The sequence below is a fragment of the Buteo buteo genome, chromosome 1, assembly GCF_964188355.1.
Source record: "Buteo buteo chromosome 1, bButBut1.hap1.1, whole genome shotgun sequence".
Classification (NCBI taxonomy): domain Eukaryota; kingdom Metazoa; phylum Chordata; class Aves; order Accipitriformes; family Accipitridae; genus Buteo; species Buteo buteo.
Genome location: NC_134171.1, coordinates 72,805,083 through 72,822,172, shown reverse-complemented (window position 1 = coordinate 72,822,172; position 17,090 = coordinate 72,805,083). Strand labels below are relative to the sequence as shown.

The 17,090-nt window shown below is 40.5% G+C and overlaps 1 protein-coding gene across 1 annotated transcript in view; it reads right to left on the bottom strand.

Moving 5' to 3' along the window:
• Positions 1–774: 774 nt before the first annotated feature.
• Positions 775–17,090, bottom strand: part of SLC7A11 (solute carrier family 7 member 11) — a 61,742-nt gene continuing 45,426 nt past the window's right edge. The window contains exons 7-12 of the mRNA XM_075036384.1: positions 15,012–15,135; positions 13,727–13,830; positions 13,132–13,228; positions 9,969–10,118; positions 8,095–8,272; positions 775–2,986 (exon numbers count right to left, since the gene is read on the bottom strand). Coding sequence (XP_074892485.1) covers positions 2,919–2,986; positions 8,095–8,272; positions 9,969–10,118; positions 13,132–13,228; positions 13,727–13,830; positions 15,012–15,135 — 721 coding nt within the window. The 3' untranslated portion in view covers positions 775–2,918. The remainder of the gene's footprint in view (positions 2,987–8,094; positions 8,273–9,968; positions 10,119–13,131; positions 13,229–13,726; positions 13,831–15,011; positions 15,136–17,090) is intronic.

Genomic DNA, 17,090 nt, shown 5'->3' with positions numbered 1-17,090 from the left:
GTGTCTCTACAAGGTGTTATATTAAACCTCGACAGTATTTGCTATTCACATAAAATGTTCATTTCTATTGCCTTTTCGGTGACACTGCTGCCTATACCCCAGAAGGGCAACAAATTCAAAGATGAAAAACAGCAGCACCCACCTAAACAAAAGGACAGAGATGTTTTGACAGAGTCCAGTTCATAAAAGTGCAAAGGGCAAGGAGAAAAACGAATAAAAAAATTAAGGATTGCTAAAGTTTGCCATAGAAGTAGTCTTTGGTGGTCATTGGCCTGACCACCTCAGGCTCCAATAAGAAAAGTTACATATAAAGTTTATTCTTTATTTTAGAAGAATTTCCTTTACGACTCTGAAGACAATACTTTAAAAAGTCTCAAAAAAACCCTCGATGCTTTAAAAAAATATTTGTAAAGTGTTTTTCCTCCATATGTGGGGACATGCTTCACTTCCAGGCGTAATAAAAGTCCTTAATACTGACTTTTATAATGCAGTGGAAACCCAATTACAATATTTTGTGTTGTGATTGTATGTGCTAAAGAAACTGAACCTAAAATTAGAATTCCCCTGTATTTTCAAAAAAAAAAAAAATAGGTTTTGATTTTGCAGGTAATTTTTTTCTTCCTAAAATATACAACTTCACAATCAAAGAGTCATAGGATTTCCCTTGGGACAAATTAACCCCTTACATTAAATAAGCTTAGTAAAATGTGGTCATGGAATCAGGCTTCAGAAACATTTCTAAACTTCATAGTCCATGACGGGAAAATAAAGCAACATTCAATTATATTTACAGAGCCCATTTATTTGTACAAGTTAACACTGCCCACATTTAAACTTTCAAGTAACGTGGCACAATAGGAGTGAATACATGGAATGAAACAGTTGGTGCTGAAAACCAGGCATCCACATGTTCAGGAGGTTTTGCTTTGGACTAGCTCTGGTGGGATCCCACGCACTCAGCATCCATTAGCGGAGGAGTATGTTAGGTGCTCTCCTGGAGGGCATCAGGCAGTTTATTTTTATCAGAGAGAAATGCAGTTTGTGTACTCTGAAGATGCTCCACGATGACACGGGCCAAACCCTGGTGACCTGGGATGGCAGGAGATGGCCCCAAAAGTAGAATTCTGACCCAAATGTAAATAGTAATTAAACACATGCACTGTCAACATAAAAAATCTCTCTCAAAATGTTTGCCTAAAAGAGTTTCAAATAATACTTTAAGTTAATGTAAAGAGAAAACATTTAAAGAAAAAATTGTTTGCAAAATGTTTTGTGTCTTAAATTACTGTTCTTCTACATAATTAGTTACTCCCATTTCCCTACTTCTATGAAACTCCACCATAGAAATACAAGAAAGAAAAACATGTATAAATTTAAGACATTTGACTGTACACCCTTAAAATGGTAAATATTCTGGATATATACAACACATATACAACACACAGTCTCCCTTTACTGTAGTGGTCTGGCTACTAGTTGTGCTTTTCTCCCAATTTAGGAAGTTTAATGTTGCTTAGTTCCATAAAAGTTTTCATGAAACATATGACTTGCTGATAGCAAACAGCTCAGAAAGTAGTGCATTTGATATTTAAGCATTATATTCTTTTAACAGAGTGATAACAAACCTTAATCTTAAGGTTGAGTAGTCTTCAACTAACAATATAAAATTGAATTTCTAAGCATTAAAAAATTTCTTTATCTACAACTATCTTAAAAAAAAGGGCAAAACTTCAGCTCATATTTGAGCCAAATCTCAGCTCAAACATCATTCTGAAGATGAATTGCATTTGATTTTATAAGTTTTGATGGCCTTTCTCTGTTTCTGCTGAGATGCAACCATGAAGATGACGACGTTGGCAGAGCACCTCTTCCTTGGTGTCTCAAGGCCCGGTTAATTGGAGTATGCTTGAATGAAAAGCCCACAGATTAGGCGCATACCCTACTCCAATCAACAAATCTGTTGTAGCTTGCCTTATACCTTATTCAAAAAAAGGTATTGTATTTATTGCCATGTCTATACAGTATTCCCACCAGTGACTATTACTCATTTCTGCCCACCAACAATGATATAAAACTTTAAAATCAGGTTTCCCTGACTGATAGCTGCAGGTCCATATGCTTCCATAGAGAAAATATTAATACAGCAACGGAGGGTTGCATTCAAATGTTTTGACTCATTTGAAGATGATTACTCAGTTGCTGTATTTCCTATACATATGTAGACAAAGAAACATTGGTAAAAACAGCAATCATTTCCAGACTGCTAGAAACTTTAACAGGTATGAAATTACTGCCCCCAGGCTAAAATCTTCCTAGCCCACTGGCAGAAATACTAATTCTCAGAAGATGCTCCCATCAGCTATAGTATAAAAACTCTAGAATGAAGAAACTGCTGTGCTTCTGCATCAGTGTGCTGGTGCTCCCAGTGAGGCAAAAGAAGTCACATCGGGCTGCCAAATGGAGTGACGGGAAAAACAATAGTAAGTGAAACTCAGCAGAGCTTTATCTCGCCCTTTCTGGTGAGAGTTGGGTTCTTCAGGGACAGCAAGCAGGATACATTCTTCACAGTACACCTGACTATTACTTACACATTGCTTAAACCTATTTTCAGTGACAATGCAACCAAAATCCTAGTTTAACGAACCTACGGTTTGTTAAAATATGACACTGTAACAAAAGAAATAGTGAAGAGATGAGTTCCCTCGTAGCACGAGTTCTTGCTTTCTACATATAAACGAACCACAATAAAAAAAAATTTGCAACATCATAAAATACAGTTCTGGTAACTGACTTGCTCGGTATCCATCTCAGCTGTGACTTGTTCCTCCAGTTTGCAGAATGTTAGGTAGAGGGAGAAACATCCCTACCCTCTTCCTCAGGTTGAAATGAAACACCAAGCCAAAAGCTGTACATGAAGATCATGATTTCTGGTCTTCCTCTGGTGGGACAACTTCCAAGAGGATTTGCAGTGTTACGGTTACCCTGTCTGCAAAGATAAAAGCATACACATGGGAAATTTTGGTGGGGATGGAGAAGGCAGAAGCAGCCAGGAAAATTATTTTAGCTGCTATACAGCCTACTTGCACATACAGTTCACAGTGGTCTTATATACCAGATGCATATATCATTTAAATGTCTGATTCACTTTTCTTTTTTACTATGTTTTCTTTGCCTCTGATCCAAGGCTATGCATATAAAATAATAACGGAAGGGTATGGACATATAAACTTGTTCAATAAAGGTCTGCATGCATTTAAAGGCTATCTTAAAGCAGGACTACTCTGCACAACTGCTTAGTTTTAACGAAGTTGCAATGTTGAAATAAAAGTCTGAAAGGGTTCAAACAAGTTAATTCAGCTGTGCCAAGATCTGCCTAAGCAAAAAAAAAAAAAGAAAAAAAACATTAAAATAAAAGGAAACAATGATTACAAAGCTTCACAGGTCTAAGAATGTCACACATCCAAAGCAGCTTCACGTTGCCTTTTTGTTTCTCTGGACATTTATTTCCTTCTGGTGGTTTTGGTGGTTTTCTTTTTAGGGTACTGATTCATAAATAAATATAGAATAGTAAAAGAGCATTTTCTTAACACTCCTTTCGCTTGCCACTTTTTTTTTAGTAACCCATTTTAAACAAGTGGAAGTTGTTGTAAGAGAAGTTCTGATTTTCCTTGTCTAGAATGACATGTCGGCATTTACACCAGTGTAAAGCAAGAAGGGTAAAAGAGTGCAACTCACAGAAGATACAAACTGAAACTACTTTCCTGCTCTCCTAAGGCAGACTCAACCATCTTTTGCTCTTCTCTCTGGAGGTCACCGGTTCAGTGCAAAGCCAGGTTACCCTTACAATATAAACTGATGGGGTCAGAGAGGCTGAGAGTCAACAGGGACTGCATTTTCCTCCCATCTCCCTCCCCTACCTGCAGCGGGGACTTTGGAGCTGGTCTAAGCATGGCCAGGGTGAAGGGCAGGAGGAAAGCCAGCAACAGAAAGCCAGCACGGCTTTGCCCCTGCCATCCCACCCCTTCCAGGTTTGAGGCTGAGCAAAGGAAGAAGAAATAAAACAGACTTTCTGTCAAGCTGAGCTATGGTGTAACAGCTCGTGGAAAAGGGCACAGCAGCAGAGGGAAAGCCTGGGCATCTCGAGATGCTGGCTGTGATTTTAATATCCTGTTCGACAAACCTGACAGAGGCACCTGCAGCAAGACCTTGCCCTCGCTGTGGCCGGAGACAGCTGCCACTCTTCCATTTCCACGGGGTAGTTTGGCTCTGCGCTGGGATGAAGCCGCGGAGGAGCAATCAGACAACTTGGGGGGGGGGGGGCTGGGGTGCTTGCTTGGGTTTTTTTGGTTGCAATATACTCAGGATAAGAGAGTGTAAGGAGTATTTTCCCAAAAAAAATGTTCCAATCTGTCTCCAGTCAGCATCTCTGTATTGTCTGCTTTGAGTAGTACCAGGAGTTACACGACTAGATTCACATTCATAACAAGATAACTTAACATACTGTGACAGTAAAGACAACTTACTCCCCCCCACCCCAACCCTGCAACTTTAAACCCTAATTTTCCCTTTCAAGAGGAGAAATCGCCCGAAATAGGTCCCAGGGGACAAGCTTTTATAAAAAACACAGACCTGGTATCTACACGAGCACCACATAAAGCTTGGGTGAGGAAAGCAAGCAGTAATTTACTGCATATGTGCAAGACTGGACACAAAATCTGTGACAGCAAAATGCTGAGATGATTTCCTGTGGATCCCAACACCACAAACTCGACAAAGAGAAGCAAACTGAGAGTATAACACTACGTCCTGAGTGAGCAAGTATCACCCTCTCATGTTTGTAAATAACCCTGAAAAAGACGTATTGTTATAGAAACAGATCTCTTTTCCAGCATGGGCTCAGGCTATGAGGAAAGCAGGATTCGACTTTTAAGTTCCTCACAATTCAATCCACTGTAAAGAAATAGATGTTTTAAATCTGAGTCTAAGGTTGGGTTTTCGACCGAGGAAGTCCAAATAGGAGCATTCTCATGCTGGTGCCCCATCATTTTACACATTGATCTTCTTTTTAGGATTTGCTAGGCTTGACTTTTTTTTCATTTTCACATTAGTTCTACAAAAAGCAAGAAAGCAGAGGTCAAATGAAGCCTGTACTAGCTGGAAATTATTTGTCCCAGCACATCTGGTGCTACAGCAAAATTTTGTTGGAAAAGGAGAGAACAAAATATTATTCTTACTGCAAAATACCACGCAGACCCTATTAACCCCACAAACTGTGAAGTTACCTTTTGTTCAATACAGTAATTTGGTAAGGAGAATGGGTAATGCAAATGCCATTAAGGTCAGTCAAGATGTGCAAAGCAAAGATGTTCAGCCTTGAAGATAATTTCTTGGGTAATCCATTTGAGTGCTCTGCTACTGTAACCAGCCTGAAACTCCCCTCATAAATGTATTCATCTCCATCTTTTATCCCACTACTCATTCTGGCTGTTCAACATCCCTCTTCTCTGATCCTTACAAAACTTATTCTGAATATCCAGTCTAATCTCACATGGGGCTGGTCTGCACCCATGTGGTTTTGCACCAGTGCCGTCCTTTACTTAAATAGCCTGTGTTCCACACAGGGTTTCCGAGCAGCGGTCATCTCTCATCTCCAAAGCACATCTGAGTAGCTGAACAAGTCAAGTTCCCCAACAAGGTGACTTTGCAAATGGGTAAGGGGAGCCCCACACCACCCTGGTCGTGCACTGAGCTGCGCAGATGAAGCAGCTTGGGAACAGCCTTGTCAGCACGGTGCTACGTTCAGACTAACGGGCTTGGACTCGCCGTGGTACTACACAAAATGCTTTGTCGAAGTCTAAGTAGATTGGATCTATCACATTCTCCTTTGTCTAGAAAAATCAGTTATCTTCTCAAAGAAAGTTACCCAGTTAAGCTGGCAAAAGTCTACCTTTTAAATGACAATCCTATATTTTCCTGTTGTCCTTTACCTCATGTCTGGAATTACTTTTTCATGCCTATGTACCTCTAATGCATATTGTTTCAAGCTTGCAGCTGCCCAGTGACTTGACTTTTCTGTATCTCACAGAGGTACCTTAAGTGAATTTATCCTCATTCAATACCTTTGAAAAATGCTCTCAGGCTATACAATGGAGCTCCCTTAACACTCAAAAAATAATGCCAGTTTAATGACTCCACACAGAAGGTTTATTGCTTCTTCCAATGGAAAAAAAACAAAAAACTTTTTATTTAACAAGTAAATCTCCACTCTGCTCCACCCCAAAACTGTCAAAGCATCAGTTTTCCATCATTACTGTTGTTATTTTGGGAATAACAATTGCAAAGCAAACAAGCTGTTTCACTCACTGACTGGCACTTGCTGCTTTCCCCTCTGAGCCGCTACCCCGTGTCCATCTATAGGTATTATTACACAGGCACCAGGCCTTCTTTCTAGGAGGAGAATTTTGTGTTATCTGAAAAGCTAGAAGAATCACCTTCATTGTCACAGCTGGCAGAAAAAGCTTCACATCTAGCCAGTCTACCTTAAAGAGAATATTTTTTCTCTCACCCAAGCAATGTAGTTCAACACTGGCATCCTGTGGCCAGAGATTCAAGTATCTGTATTCCAAAACCTCTGAGACTTCACAGAAAATGCAAAAAATCTCCTGGGTTTCATAAGGGAAAATTTCCTAGTCCCTAAATGTCAAGGCTGAGAAATTATAAACAGACAAAAAAACAACTATTTAATAGAATGTGCTTCTGCATACAACTGTTTTCATTTTCACTGGAGCTTTCTACCCATTCCCAGGACATTGCAAGTAATTTATAACTTCATGGATATAAAATTAAGATGACCAGAGTGTGCTAGCCTTAAACTAACATCTTTTTCTGTAAATACTTTATGCCCTATTGTCTATGGACTTCCCAGCATGAATTGAGAGGGAAACTCATAGATCCTGCAGCAGATAGGTCATAACTATGTAACATATAGAGAGAGAGAGAAAATACACATAAAAGATAATAATATAACAAAATACATATAAAACCCCCATTCTTTTATTGTGAGCAGCTCATTTTAAATCATCCCTTAAGGCTGAAGCACAGAAGACAATATGCATTTTTGATTTGGCACCTATACCGATAAACTATTTTTAGTTGAAAACTTTCATGGGTTGAGTTTTTCTTTTGCAGCAGAAGAAATTTTCTTTCAGATTTGTTTAATAAATTACCCATCATTCCTCAAATATTTTGCCTACATTCTTGGTTCACGGTTTGAAAATTACTTCCGTTTTGGAAACTTAGCAAGCTGAGTAACAAAAAAGAGAAGAATGGGGAGCTGTAATAAATGATACTGACTTCTTTCTAATTGAAATGCTCCAAATAACCCTTCTCCAACACATCAGAACTTCCACAAATGCTTTCAGAAACTTTCAGAAATGGTATAAAAATGATTCCCAGTGTATTTTAGGTGTGAAATACTACAGCCAAGTCACGCAGAAGTCGTTTGTCATGAAGCACAGAAACAATTTCCACAGAGGTGTGTCAGGCACAGTATATTTTGATATCATTTTGTCGGGAGCCACCGCTCAGGACAATATCCCCACACCAAGCCTGCCTGATCCTGTCCCATTCCAAACGCTCCTCAGTGGTCCATAGACACATCGTCTCAGCAGGGAGCACCAAACCCATCCTGTCATCACAACTGCGGTGTTTAAGTTTCCAAACCGATTCTCCTAGGAGTGTTAATACTCGTGTCTATTAGCATAGGCCAATGGCCAGGGCTTGGAAGTGGGTGATTTAAAAGGAATCAGATGTTTGAAGGGGAGGGAGGGGAGAAGGGAAGAGGAGGAGAGGCATCCAGTCATTTAAAATCAATCACTAGCTGAAGAATAGGCTTGCTGTAAACGGATCTCCTTAGTTAGTGGACATTGACTGTAACCGGCGGAGCGATGCTATAGCATGTACCAGAAGGAAACTTGCATTGTCATCCCCAGCTCGGAGCAGCTGAGAGGATCAATTGGAAGGATTTCACAACATGGGGAGCCCTGAGAAATCCCCAGAGTTTGCACGAAGGAGAGAAGCCCCACCGGGACTTACCTAGGAGCTTTCTGAACCACTTTGGCTTCTTGTCCCATACAATAAAGAGGTAGTAAGCAGGAACTCCTGTCAGGGTTATTGCAAATCCAATCCCTGTATTCACTGGATCAGAGTAAAGTGACAGTGCAACCATGAAGAGGCAGGTGAAGGAAAACAACGCTGGAATAAATAGAGGCACCTGAAACATAACCACACAAAGAACCATTACTTTACATTGACCTTGTTATTGAATGACTGTGGCATTTAATGTTCCATGAAACGTAAATTGGATAAAACCCAGTAGTACAGGATAGTTCTGGAGAAATATAGGTATCTAGAACATGCACACAAAATGTCAGTGACTGCAGAAACCAAGCTACACAGAGTGCTATGCAATGAGTACCAGAGAAGTCTTTTAATTACACACTAAAACACTACAGTTTTACATCCTTTAAAATGTAAGGGCTGTAAATAAGTTACATTGTGGAAGTCCTTGCTCTAATCCCCCAGTAGATAAGTAAGCTGCACTAACCGCAGTAAAGATTTCCTCTTTGATAATTACCTATTAGAAAACATTTTAAAACACAACCAGGAGCTCAAGTCACCTTTTAAAACTATTAAGAACATATTGATTTTCTTCCTAAGGTAAAAATCAAAATCTAGCAGGAAGAGAGCAAATTAAACACCAATTTGACTAGTGATAAAGATATTTGATAGCATTATGCAACTGATAGCTGTTGAAAAAGCACTTTCTGACTGTATGACTGACAGCATTATTAGTGTCACTATTGAAAGTACAAAAAATAACAATATCAAATTAATTCTCTTGATTTTCAAGAACACCACTACAATCACTATGTTAGCACCTCTCTGAAGGAAACGCCTACAGGCATGGCTTGTGAGATGTTTGGTGTAACGGAGAACTGGAGAATTCCTTGGAGATTATTCTCTTCCTTTCATGCCTTGAAGCATTACTGTTCCTCTTTTGTGCACTGTCAAAGCTTTTGTTTTAAATCAAAACAAAATAGGTTGTGCTGTTGACCTCCTTATTTACAGATACACCTACAAGAATGCAACAGCGCACATTCTTAGTTCTTCATAAAATAGCCTTCTTGGCAATACATAAATAGGGATAGATTCCTCCATTTTTTTTCATGATGGACTTTATCTTTCTGGATACACAACGGGACAACTTTGTAAGATGTTACTTAAAATAAGCAAGAATGGCAGAACCAAGGCCAAAACAGCTACTGTTCAATAGGCCAGGCTATTAGCATTTTCTTTCTGGGTTCACAATAACTGTGTCTGCAAATCCATTGCAAGCCCCAGATATCATAATAAGAGCACTAACAACTTATTTGCACATAAAATTGGTGTATTTGATATTGGATAAGCAATTAAATAAATGCTTAATATTAATGCTTACACTTGACATGAATTCTGGTGGCAAAATTATTCAGGCCTTATCAAAGGAGACATTAAATAGACTGGCTGAAAATCAGGTTGGCACATGTAACCCCAATACTTGCAGTCAGAACCCTATGTGACTACACAGGACTAGACATATTTTCACACAGCTTGCATCACACTGCCTCGATGTGACAGACAGGCAAAACTGAGCAAACACCTTCACTTTGGCCCAGCACCTTCAGTTGCTGCCCCCCAAGCAGCAGGGAATAGGCAAGAATTATCTTTCAGCAGGGAACGCAGCTGGGGTAGCGCTGGGGAGCTTGCAGGAAAACACTTGGAGTGCAAAAGACTATTTTCTATTAACCCTGTTTTTCTCAAAAAAAGAGGTTAGCTTTCTACATCCAAAAATGCTCCTTTTACTGTCTGACTACAGAATACATAGGAGGGAGAAGGATTCATGTAAAACAGTAGAAAGCGGAGGTTACCTTGAAAGGACGAGGCATATCAGGACGTTTATATCTGAGATAAATCAACCCAGCAACTACTAGTCCAATAAAAAGCCACCTGGCAAAACTGAGGAAATTCAGGAGGCTGTAGAGATCCCCGTTGAATAACATTATCATTGTGAGAGGATGCTGCAAAAGAAATTCAGAGCATAAGAGGGGTTTAGTGGATTGATCTCTATTATTTTACAGCAGGGATGTCAAATTTTTCCATGGGGACAAACAGCACAGCTTTTTGCAGGGACACCTGAGGGCCACAGACTTCAGGCCTGCCTTTGTCATGCAGTCAGGTGTGTGATCGATACCTAGCTGCCCCGAGATCACGTTCGATCAATATATATCTGTCCCATACGGCCACACGTGATCAATAGATATCTGTCCCCTGCGACCCAGACACACAAGCACACGGCCCACTGCATCACCAAAACGCTTGAGCATCCTGGGGACCGTTCTCGCAGGACCCGACAAATACCTTAGCCCACTGCAGTTTTACTCGCTCGTCACTGACGCAAATGGTAAGAGCAGTTACGTTTTGGTCACACGTGATCATGTGAAAGCAGAGGTTTGTAGGTGTCTTGTGGAAGGAAGAAGTCTTATAGTCCCCCAGGCTGCGACAGGAGAACTCAGCAAAGAGGGCATGGTAAGAAGTAGCTACACCCCACGGGGTGCCGGCTGGGCACACCAGGTCACCCCCAGCTTGTATTTGCGGTATGCCTTTCGGGCTTGCAGGGTGTAGACTTATTGCACATCACAAATGCAAACATTTCAAAGCAGAGAGAAGCATTTAGCTGTCACTCAAGTGGCTACTGAACAGCGAAAAGGAGAGGGGACGCTGGAATAAATACATTTCCTCATTAAAAAGCTGTTCCGAGACACAAGGCTTCTGTGAGGCAGGCAAAAGCTTATGTATAAATTAGTGTCGCACCTCGGGTTAGATGACTGGTGCAGGCTATAGGGATCTATTTCAGGGTAATCTCTGGACAAAAGCAGAATATTTGTCGCTTGGATCAACTCTGTGGGGTAGTTCACACTTCCTGCGTGAGACACCCTGTGCCTGCAATGACACAGTCCTTGCTTTCAGGGATGAAGGAAGGAGTCAGCTTCACTGTAGCCCTTCTTGTTCAGCAAGAGGAAAGATATTGGCAGTGATAGCCTCTCTAAGTTTATAACGAGGCAACAGGTCAAATCAGCTGCAGATGCAGTAAAATGCTGGGCTAAATCTTTATGTAAGGAAAACTAACTTGTATTAGTTATCTAGACTCATAGCCTCTCTTTCTCTCTCTCTCTCTTTTTTTTTTTTTTTTTTTTTTTTTTAAAGCAGTGAAGACAGCATGGATTTGAACCAGCACAATCAATATTTCAAATATGGGTCTCTGGCTCCCAACCTCTAATGACTTACAAAGTGCTTGATTCTTTACACACGGATATTAAGCAAACTCCTTATCTGTAAAGGTCAAAGGAAATTTTACCACTGAATTATATTGGGCGACATTTCTTCTATATAGACTCGGCCCCTAGAAGTTTAAAGTCTCAGTTATGTTATAAGCATGATAATGCAACAAAGGGCCACGGACAGTGAAGAAAAGCTATCAAGAAAAAAAAAATAAAGTAGGGTTACAATCAGACTGCATGATTTCTTGGAGCTGCTACACACACATCTATCAAATACCGGGACATACATTACATAAACAGATTTCTTAATTCCTAAAAATGCTTTTTTATTTAACAATCCTCAAACACTGAACATGTTAATTTTCTCAGTTTCTCCTCAAGAGTTCTTTCCTTTTTTACAGTGTGTAGACCTTGGCAGGAAAAATAAAATAGGAAAATGCTAAAATGCAGTCTATTGATGCAGAATATGTCCTGTACCTACTCTAGTTGCAATAAGGTAAGAAAAAAAATTACAATCTCTGAATGAAAGCCATCTTCATATGAGAAACCGAGTTTTTCAAAGGAAATCAATGCACTGGTGTAACAGGACCAGATGCAATAGCAGAAAAAGACATTCAGAAAAAAATAATATGTTAATACATTTTATGCATTTCATTCCACAGAAAACAGTCAAAGCAGTTTGACCGAAAGGTATGACTACTTCAGCCCAAAGAAATAAAATGCAAAGTAAATGCTTATATAAAATGAATTCCATTAAAACTTTTCACCATAATCACATTGCCTAATTTTCAAAATTTGGAAGCCTACGGTTTTATGTGCACATATATAATTCAACATTTCAGCTGGCACTTCAGAAGTGAGCTTATAGGCATCTATCGCAAAAACTGATTTAAATTCCAGTACAAGCATCTGATCTTACTAGCGTACACTTATAGATGCAGTCGCATCTTCTGCTGTGGCTAGAACGCCCCAGAGACGCAGAGGTCTGTCCGGATACATTACAGTCATTGGTCCCAAAAGAGGGGTTGAACACCCATGGTTATGAAGACTGCAAGTGGAAATCTTCTTGGCACTATGCAAACTGAGGTTTGAGGTCGGTTTTTTGACATTTTGTCCTAACATTTTACCATACAAATTAGTCTGCAATGCAAACACATGGCCAACATTTAGCTCTGCCTCTATTTTAGAAGTCAGTAATAGGATTTCCACTATAATACTGGTGTTTTTCCTTAGACAATTCACAGACTATTGCCCAGGCACACGTTCTCTCATTTTTTAATCACCACTACACGGCACTTCTGAGGGTTCCCCTTCCATTATCTTACTGCATAATTGTTTGCATTTTTCACTATAAGGTGGTATAACGAGCCTTTAGGGTGCTCCCAGATGCTGGTGTTTAGCTGCACTTCCAGTGAAATGAATCCCTTTTTTGTTTGTTTGTTTAACTGGAATTTGTTTCTCTGAAAGGGAACTAGCTCATCACTAGCAGGTCCTTAGAAATAAAGGGCAATAAGACGTGAATTAGGCTGCAGCGATAGGCAGTCAAGTGCTACCGACAAGATAGTAAGGAGGAGATGATAGAATAAGAACAACTCCCAAATCTCATTCCTCTCTTTGCTGTCCTCTGCCCTGCCCAAAGCCCACGTACACATTAATAAATGAGACTCAAGCAGTGCCCAAATTCTGTTCGAATCCTCCAGAGCAAGCCTGTAATATGAATTCTTGTGCAGGAACATTTGTTTGTATGATTTACCAAAACAATGACAGCTGGCAGAGGAGTGTGCTTGCGGACATGAATCATGGAGAGAATTTCCGGAAGGTGACCCTCGCGGGATGCAACGAAGAACATCCTGGTGGGAAATAAATGTGGACAGACTTTAAATGTGCTCATTACTGTGACTAGGCAAAGCGGCTCATAAAAGTCACAGAGCACAGCAGCACTTCTTAGGCTTGTTTGAGGTATTCTGAATGAACAGGCTAGCAGGAGAAGCCCATATGCAGAAATCAAAGTCATCTCTGAAGGTGTCCCCTCCTTACCTTACACTATGATTGCTATTTGGAATTAGTTAATATTTTCCCTCCGATTTCCCTCCTTCACATGAAACGAAGCAGCCATTAATTAAGTGCTATGCTCAGAGGGATCCATTTCCAAATAATTCAAAAGGTTTTAAAAATAAGGTACTAAACTCAACAGGAACAAAGTGAGAAAATGCCCCACACCTGGTAAACATTACAGTCGTTTTTCATTTCCTGCTAAGGGAACAAATCCTACTCTCCCTTCCCCTTGCTTCCTTACCTTCGGTGTGTATCCCATGCCCTTCACCCCCAGTAATATTAGCGATGCTCACCTGGAGACTGCAAAAATGCCACCATTCATAGATCCAAAGCAGGAGAGTGCAACAAATACTGGTACAGCTAAAGAAAAGTTCCCCATTAGTCGTTCCGCAAAGGTCTGTTAGAGGAGAGAGAAACATACACTGATTTTTCATAAAACATGAAAGAAATTTAACAAATTCTTAATAAGTATGGTAAGTTTTCTTTATACCCCTTTTCTGCATCCCTCGCTGAAAGTTGTGCTGTGCATTTGTTACCTCTTATTTTGTGACACCGTGGCTACTGCAGATGAGGTCTCCCACCCTTACTCCTGACTGCGCATGGAAGATCGCCAGTTGAGGCAATGCTGTGGAGGTGGAATCAGGCCCTGATTTATGTGTAGTTTAGACCGTTATGACTCCAAAAAAGATAACCCATTCTGAAAGGATCGAGGTCTGATCTGTATACCTAATATTTTTTTCCTACAGCCTTCATTTTACTTAGCTGATGCTACCCAATGCTACGGTCCCTCCATTCACGCTTTGTTGTTCTAGGTTACCAGAAGAGCCTTAATTGGAGGTTGGGGCACCACAGGACACATGCACAATTTTCTTTCAGGTTGGCAAAATGTTTTGTTTCTAAATCTCCATGAGCTACAGAATTTGGTCATTTTTAAATGCCACGTCAATTGAAGTAGCCACAGCAGTGTCACTACTGGAAAATAAGTGGAAATTTTTATTTCCTCATTGCAAGTCAGATACCATAAACATAAAAATCAGTGTCATCACCACAATTCAGCAAGAACAATCAAAGCAGTATTTCCAAACCACGTTGTCTTGCAACTCCTTCCCAAGTGAACTCCAGTATTCACAGCAACCCCCTTCCCAAGTACTCGGGACGCACGTTGTGCGGAGACAGCGTTACCGCTTCTTGCTACTAAAAATAGTTCAGAGCTCCCACTCCCACAAATATCTGTATTTCCTGCTTCCCAGGAGTTCAGCCTACAATTTAGCACAGAATTTTTCAAGCGTGTACTTGGCTATAAAAATTAAGTCCTATTGACTTCGTTATATCAGGTAAATAAACGCGGTCTAACATTACATTACAAATGCTATCGATGGCCTTAAGTGCAATCCCACTCATCAGTCAAAAATCAGACTAATTTCACCGGAATGCTGATTTGGTATGTGGTATAAAAAAGGAGCCATAGAAAAGCCTGATTGGATGTGTCCCCCCGATTTTTTCCCCTGGAAATAAGAATATATCAACAAACACAACTGCAGCAGGGATATAGCTTTGTATTTTTCTTCTGTAACTTACCACTGCTACAGCTTTTGAAAGCAGCAATTCCCCAGCACTGATTGTAGTGAAATAAGCCACGTTTGTTAACACATAGCCAACTGTGACGATAATCATTGAAATGCATATTGCGAGGGGTATGTTTCTGAAATACACAAGGTAGCTCATTATTTTGCAATCTGGTTGCTATTCCCTGAACATGAAACAAATAACATGAGAAGAAGCCACTAATGATGGTGAAAGCACATTCGGTGATCCCGAAATATCATAATTAGAAACTACCAGTAAAAAATAACACACCTAAACAAAACCATCTAGACAAAGCAAATAGGTTTATAATGAAGAGGTGAGAAACCATTTGAGGGAGGAGTCCTTTGGGGACACCAAGAGGCTGTGGTCCCCTTGTTTCCCATACAAGAAGCATGGCCCATTTGAGCTGCCTACCCATATTGACTTTCCAGCTGAGCCCAATAGGAAGGCAGCAGGTATCAGTGCTTGAACCAGCAATAAGGCAGATGACAGATGCAGGTGATCCAGCTCTGTATCAGGAGAGCAATCGCAGTGGCATCTCCGGCATACCTACTGGCACTCCATGCCTGCCCACCTGGAGGTGGTTCAACATCTTGCCCTGGATGCCAAACCATCTAGCATGTGAAATTCTGTCCTTTCCTCCTCTGTGCAATTCTTTGCTCACACACCTTACCATATCCCAATTACCTCCCTCTCTATTCAGGGATACATGAGGGCAGAATATGACACAGAACTAGGAACAGCGCAAATTTCTACTGTTAGCACAGCACAAATAGTACTGAACAGTACAAACCCCCTGACATCTTAGCTAAAAGACAGAACAATAACACACAAGTAAATAATAACACCAAACTTTTATATAGCATGTCCTCCAGGTCAGCAAAGCAGAAAAGCAGAATTATTTCTATTTTAAAGAGGAACAGAGGCACAGTGAATTCATCCGAAGCCACACTGCAGGCAAATGTTTGAGTTAGGAACAAAACCCAGATGCTTCAAGTGTTACTCTAGTCTCATTCCACTTGATATCATTGCTAGATATCACTGATACCTGCATCGCACCAAGATCAGACTCAGAGCTGAAACAAATGTCTGGTCCTTTAATACCAAGGCTGAGAGTTGAGGTTGGAAAGATGCAGTATGTGCACTCCCTCTGAGGAGAGCTGAGAGCTCCTGTTTCATGGCCGGTTCCCTCCAGCTGTCTATGTTGAGATTGCTTTTGAAGAGATGGAGAGGTTGCCGTATTTAAAGAACTTTACTGTGGAGGTCACCCCATCAGGTAGGAAGAAGGAGAGACAGAACGAGGAATTTTGGTGTCCCAGAAGAGGCCACAAGCACTGTCCTAAAGGATTATTGCAATTACCTCAAAGGAAAAGGTGTTTTGAAAACCAACACAAAGATCCATTATTTTCTGATATTTTTCTCAAAGAAGCACAGCTGGGTCAGAATTTAAGGATCCTCTTCACTACCAGTACTTATTGCTCAGAGAAATCCTTGACTTTTTTATACCTGTATAGAGCTGAAAAGACACGCTAAACGGAGACTAAATCAAGTGGGACAGTATCACTGTTGCGTATCTTGCCCACCTTAGAAGCCATGGTGTCAAATACTGTCATTAACCCAGACACACAGGTAGGTAAGAGGATCATGCCATATTGCAGCACCAAATCTGGGTAGACGCAATGATACTGCATTAATCCGCTGCTACCTCACACACACGGTCTCAGGTGAAGAAGCTGGAAGGAGAGGAGCCAGTCAGCTTGTAGGATGTGCTTGTTGATGGAGAAGACAACGGCAAGGCCCAGAGCGAACAGCCCAGAATACAAGTGCCGTATTGCTGGAAAAACCACAAAGTTACTGACTCAAGAAAAACCACAGAACTGCGTGTTGATAATATGTCTAAAGCAAAAAAATGTTTTTGTAGGCCAGTTGCCAGATATTTTGCAACCAGTTTGGTTAAGCTTCTTACCTAACCTGGGTCTAAATTGAATTCAATCTACTTAGCATCTAATTCAAGGTAGGGATACATGGTTTCAAAGCCTCTCAGAAGAGAGATTTTAAACATATCTTCTG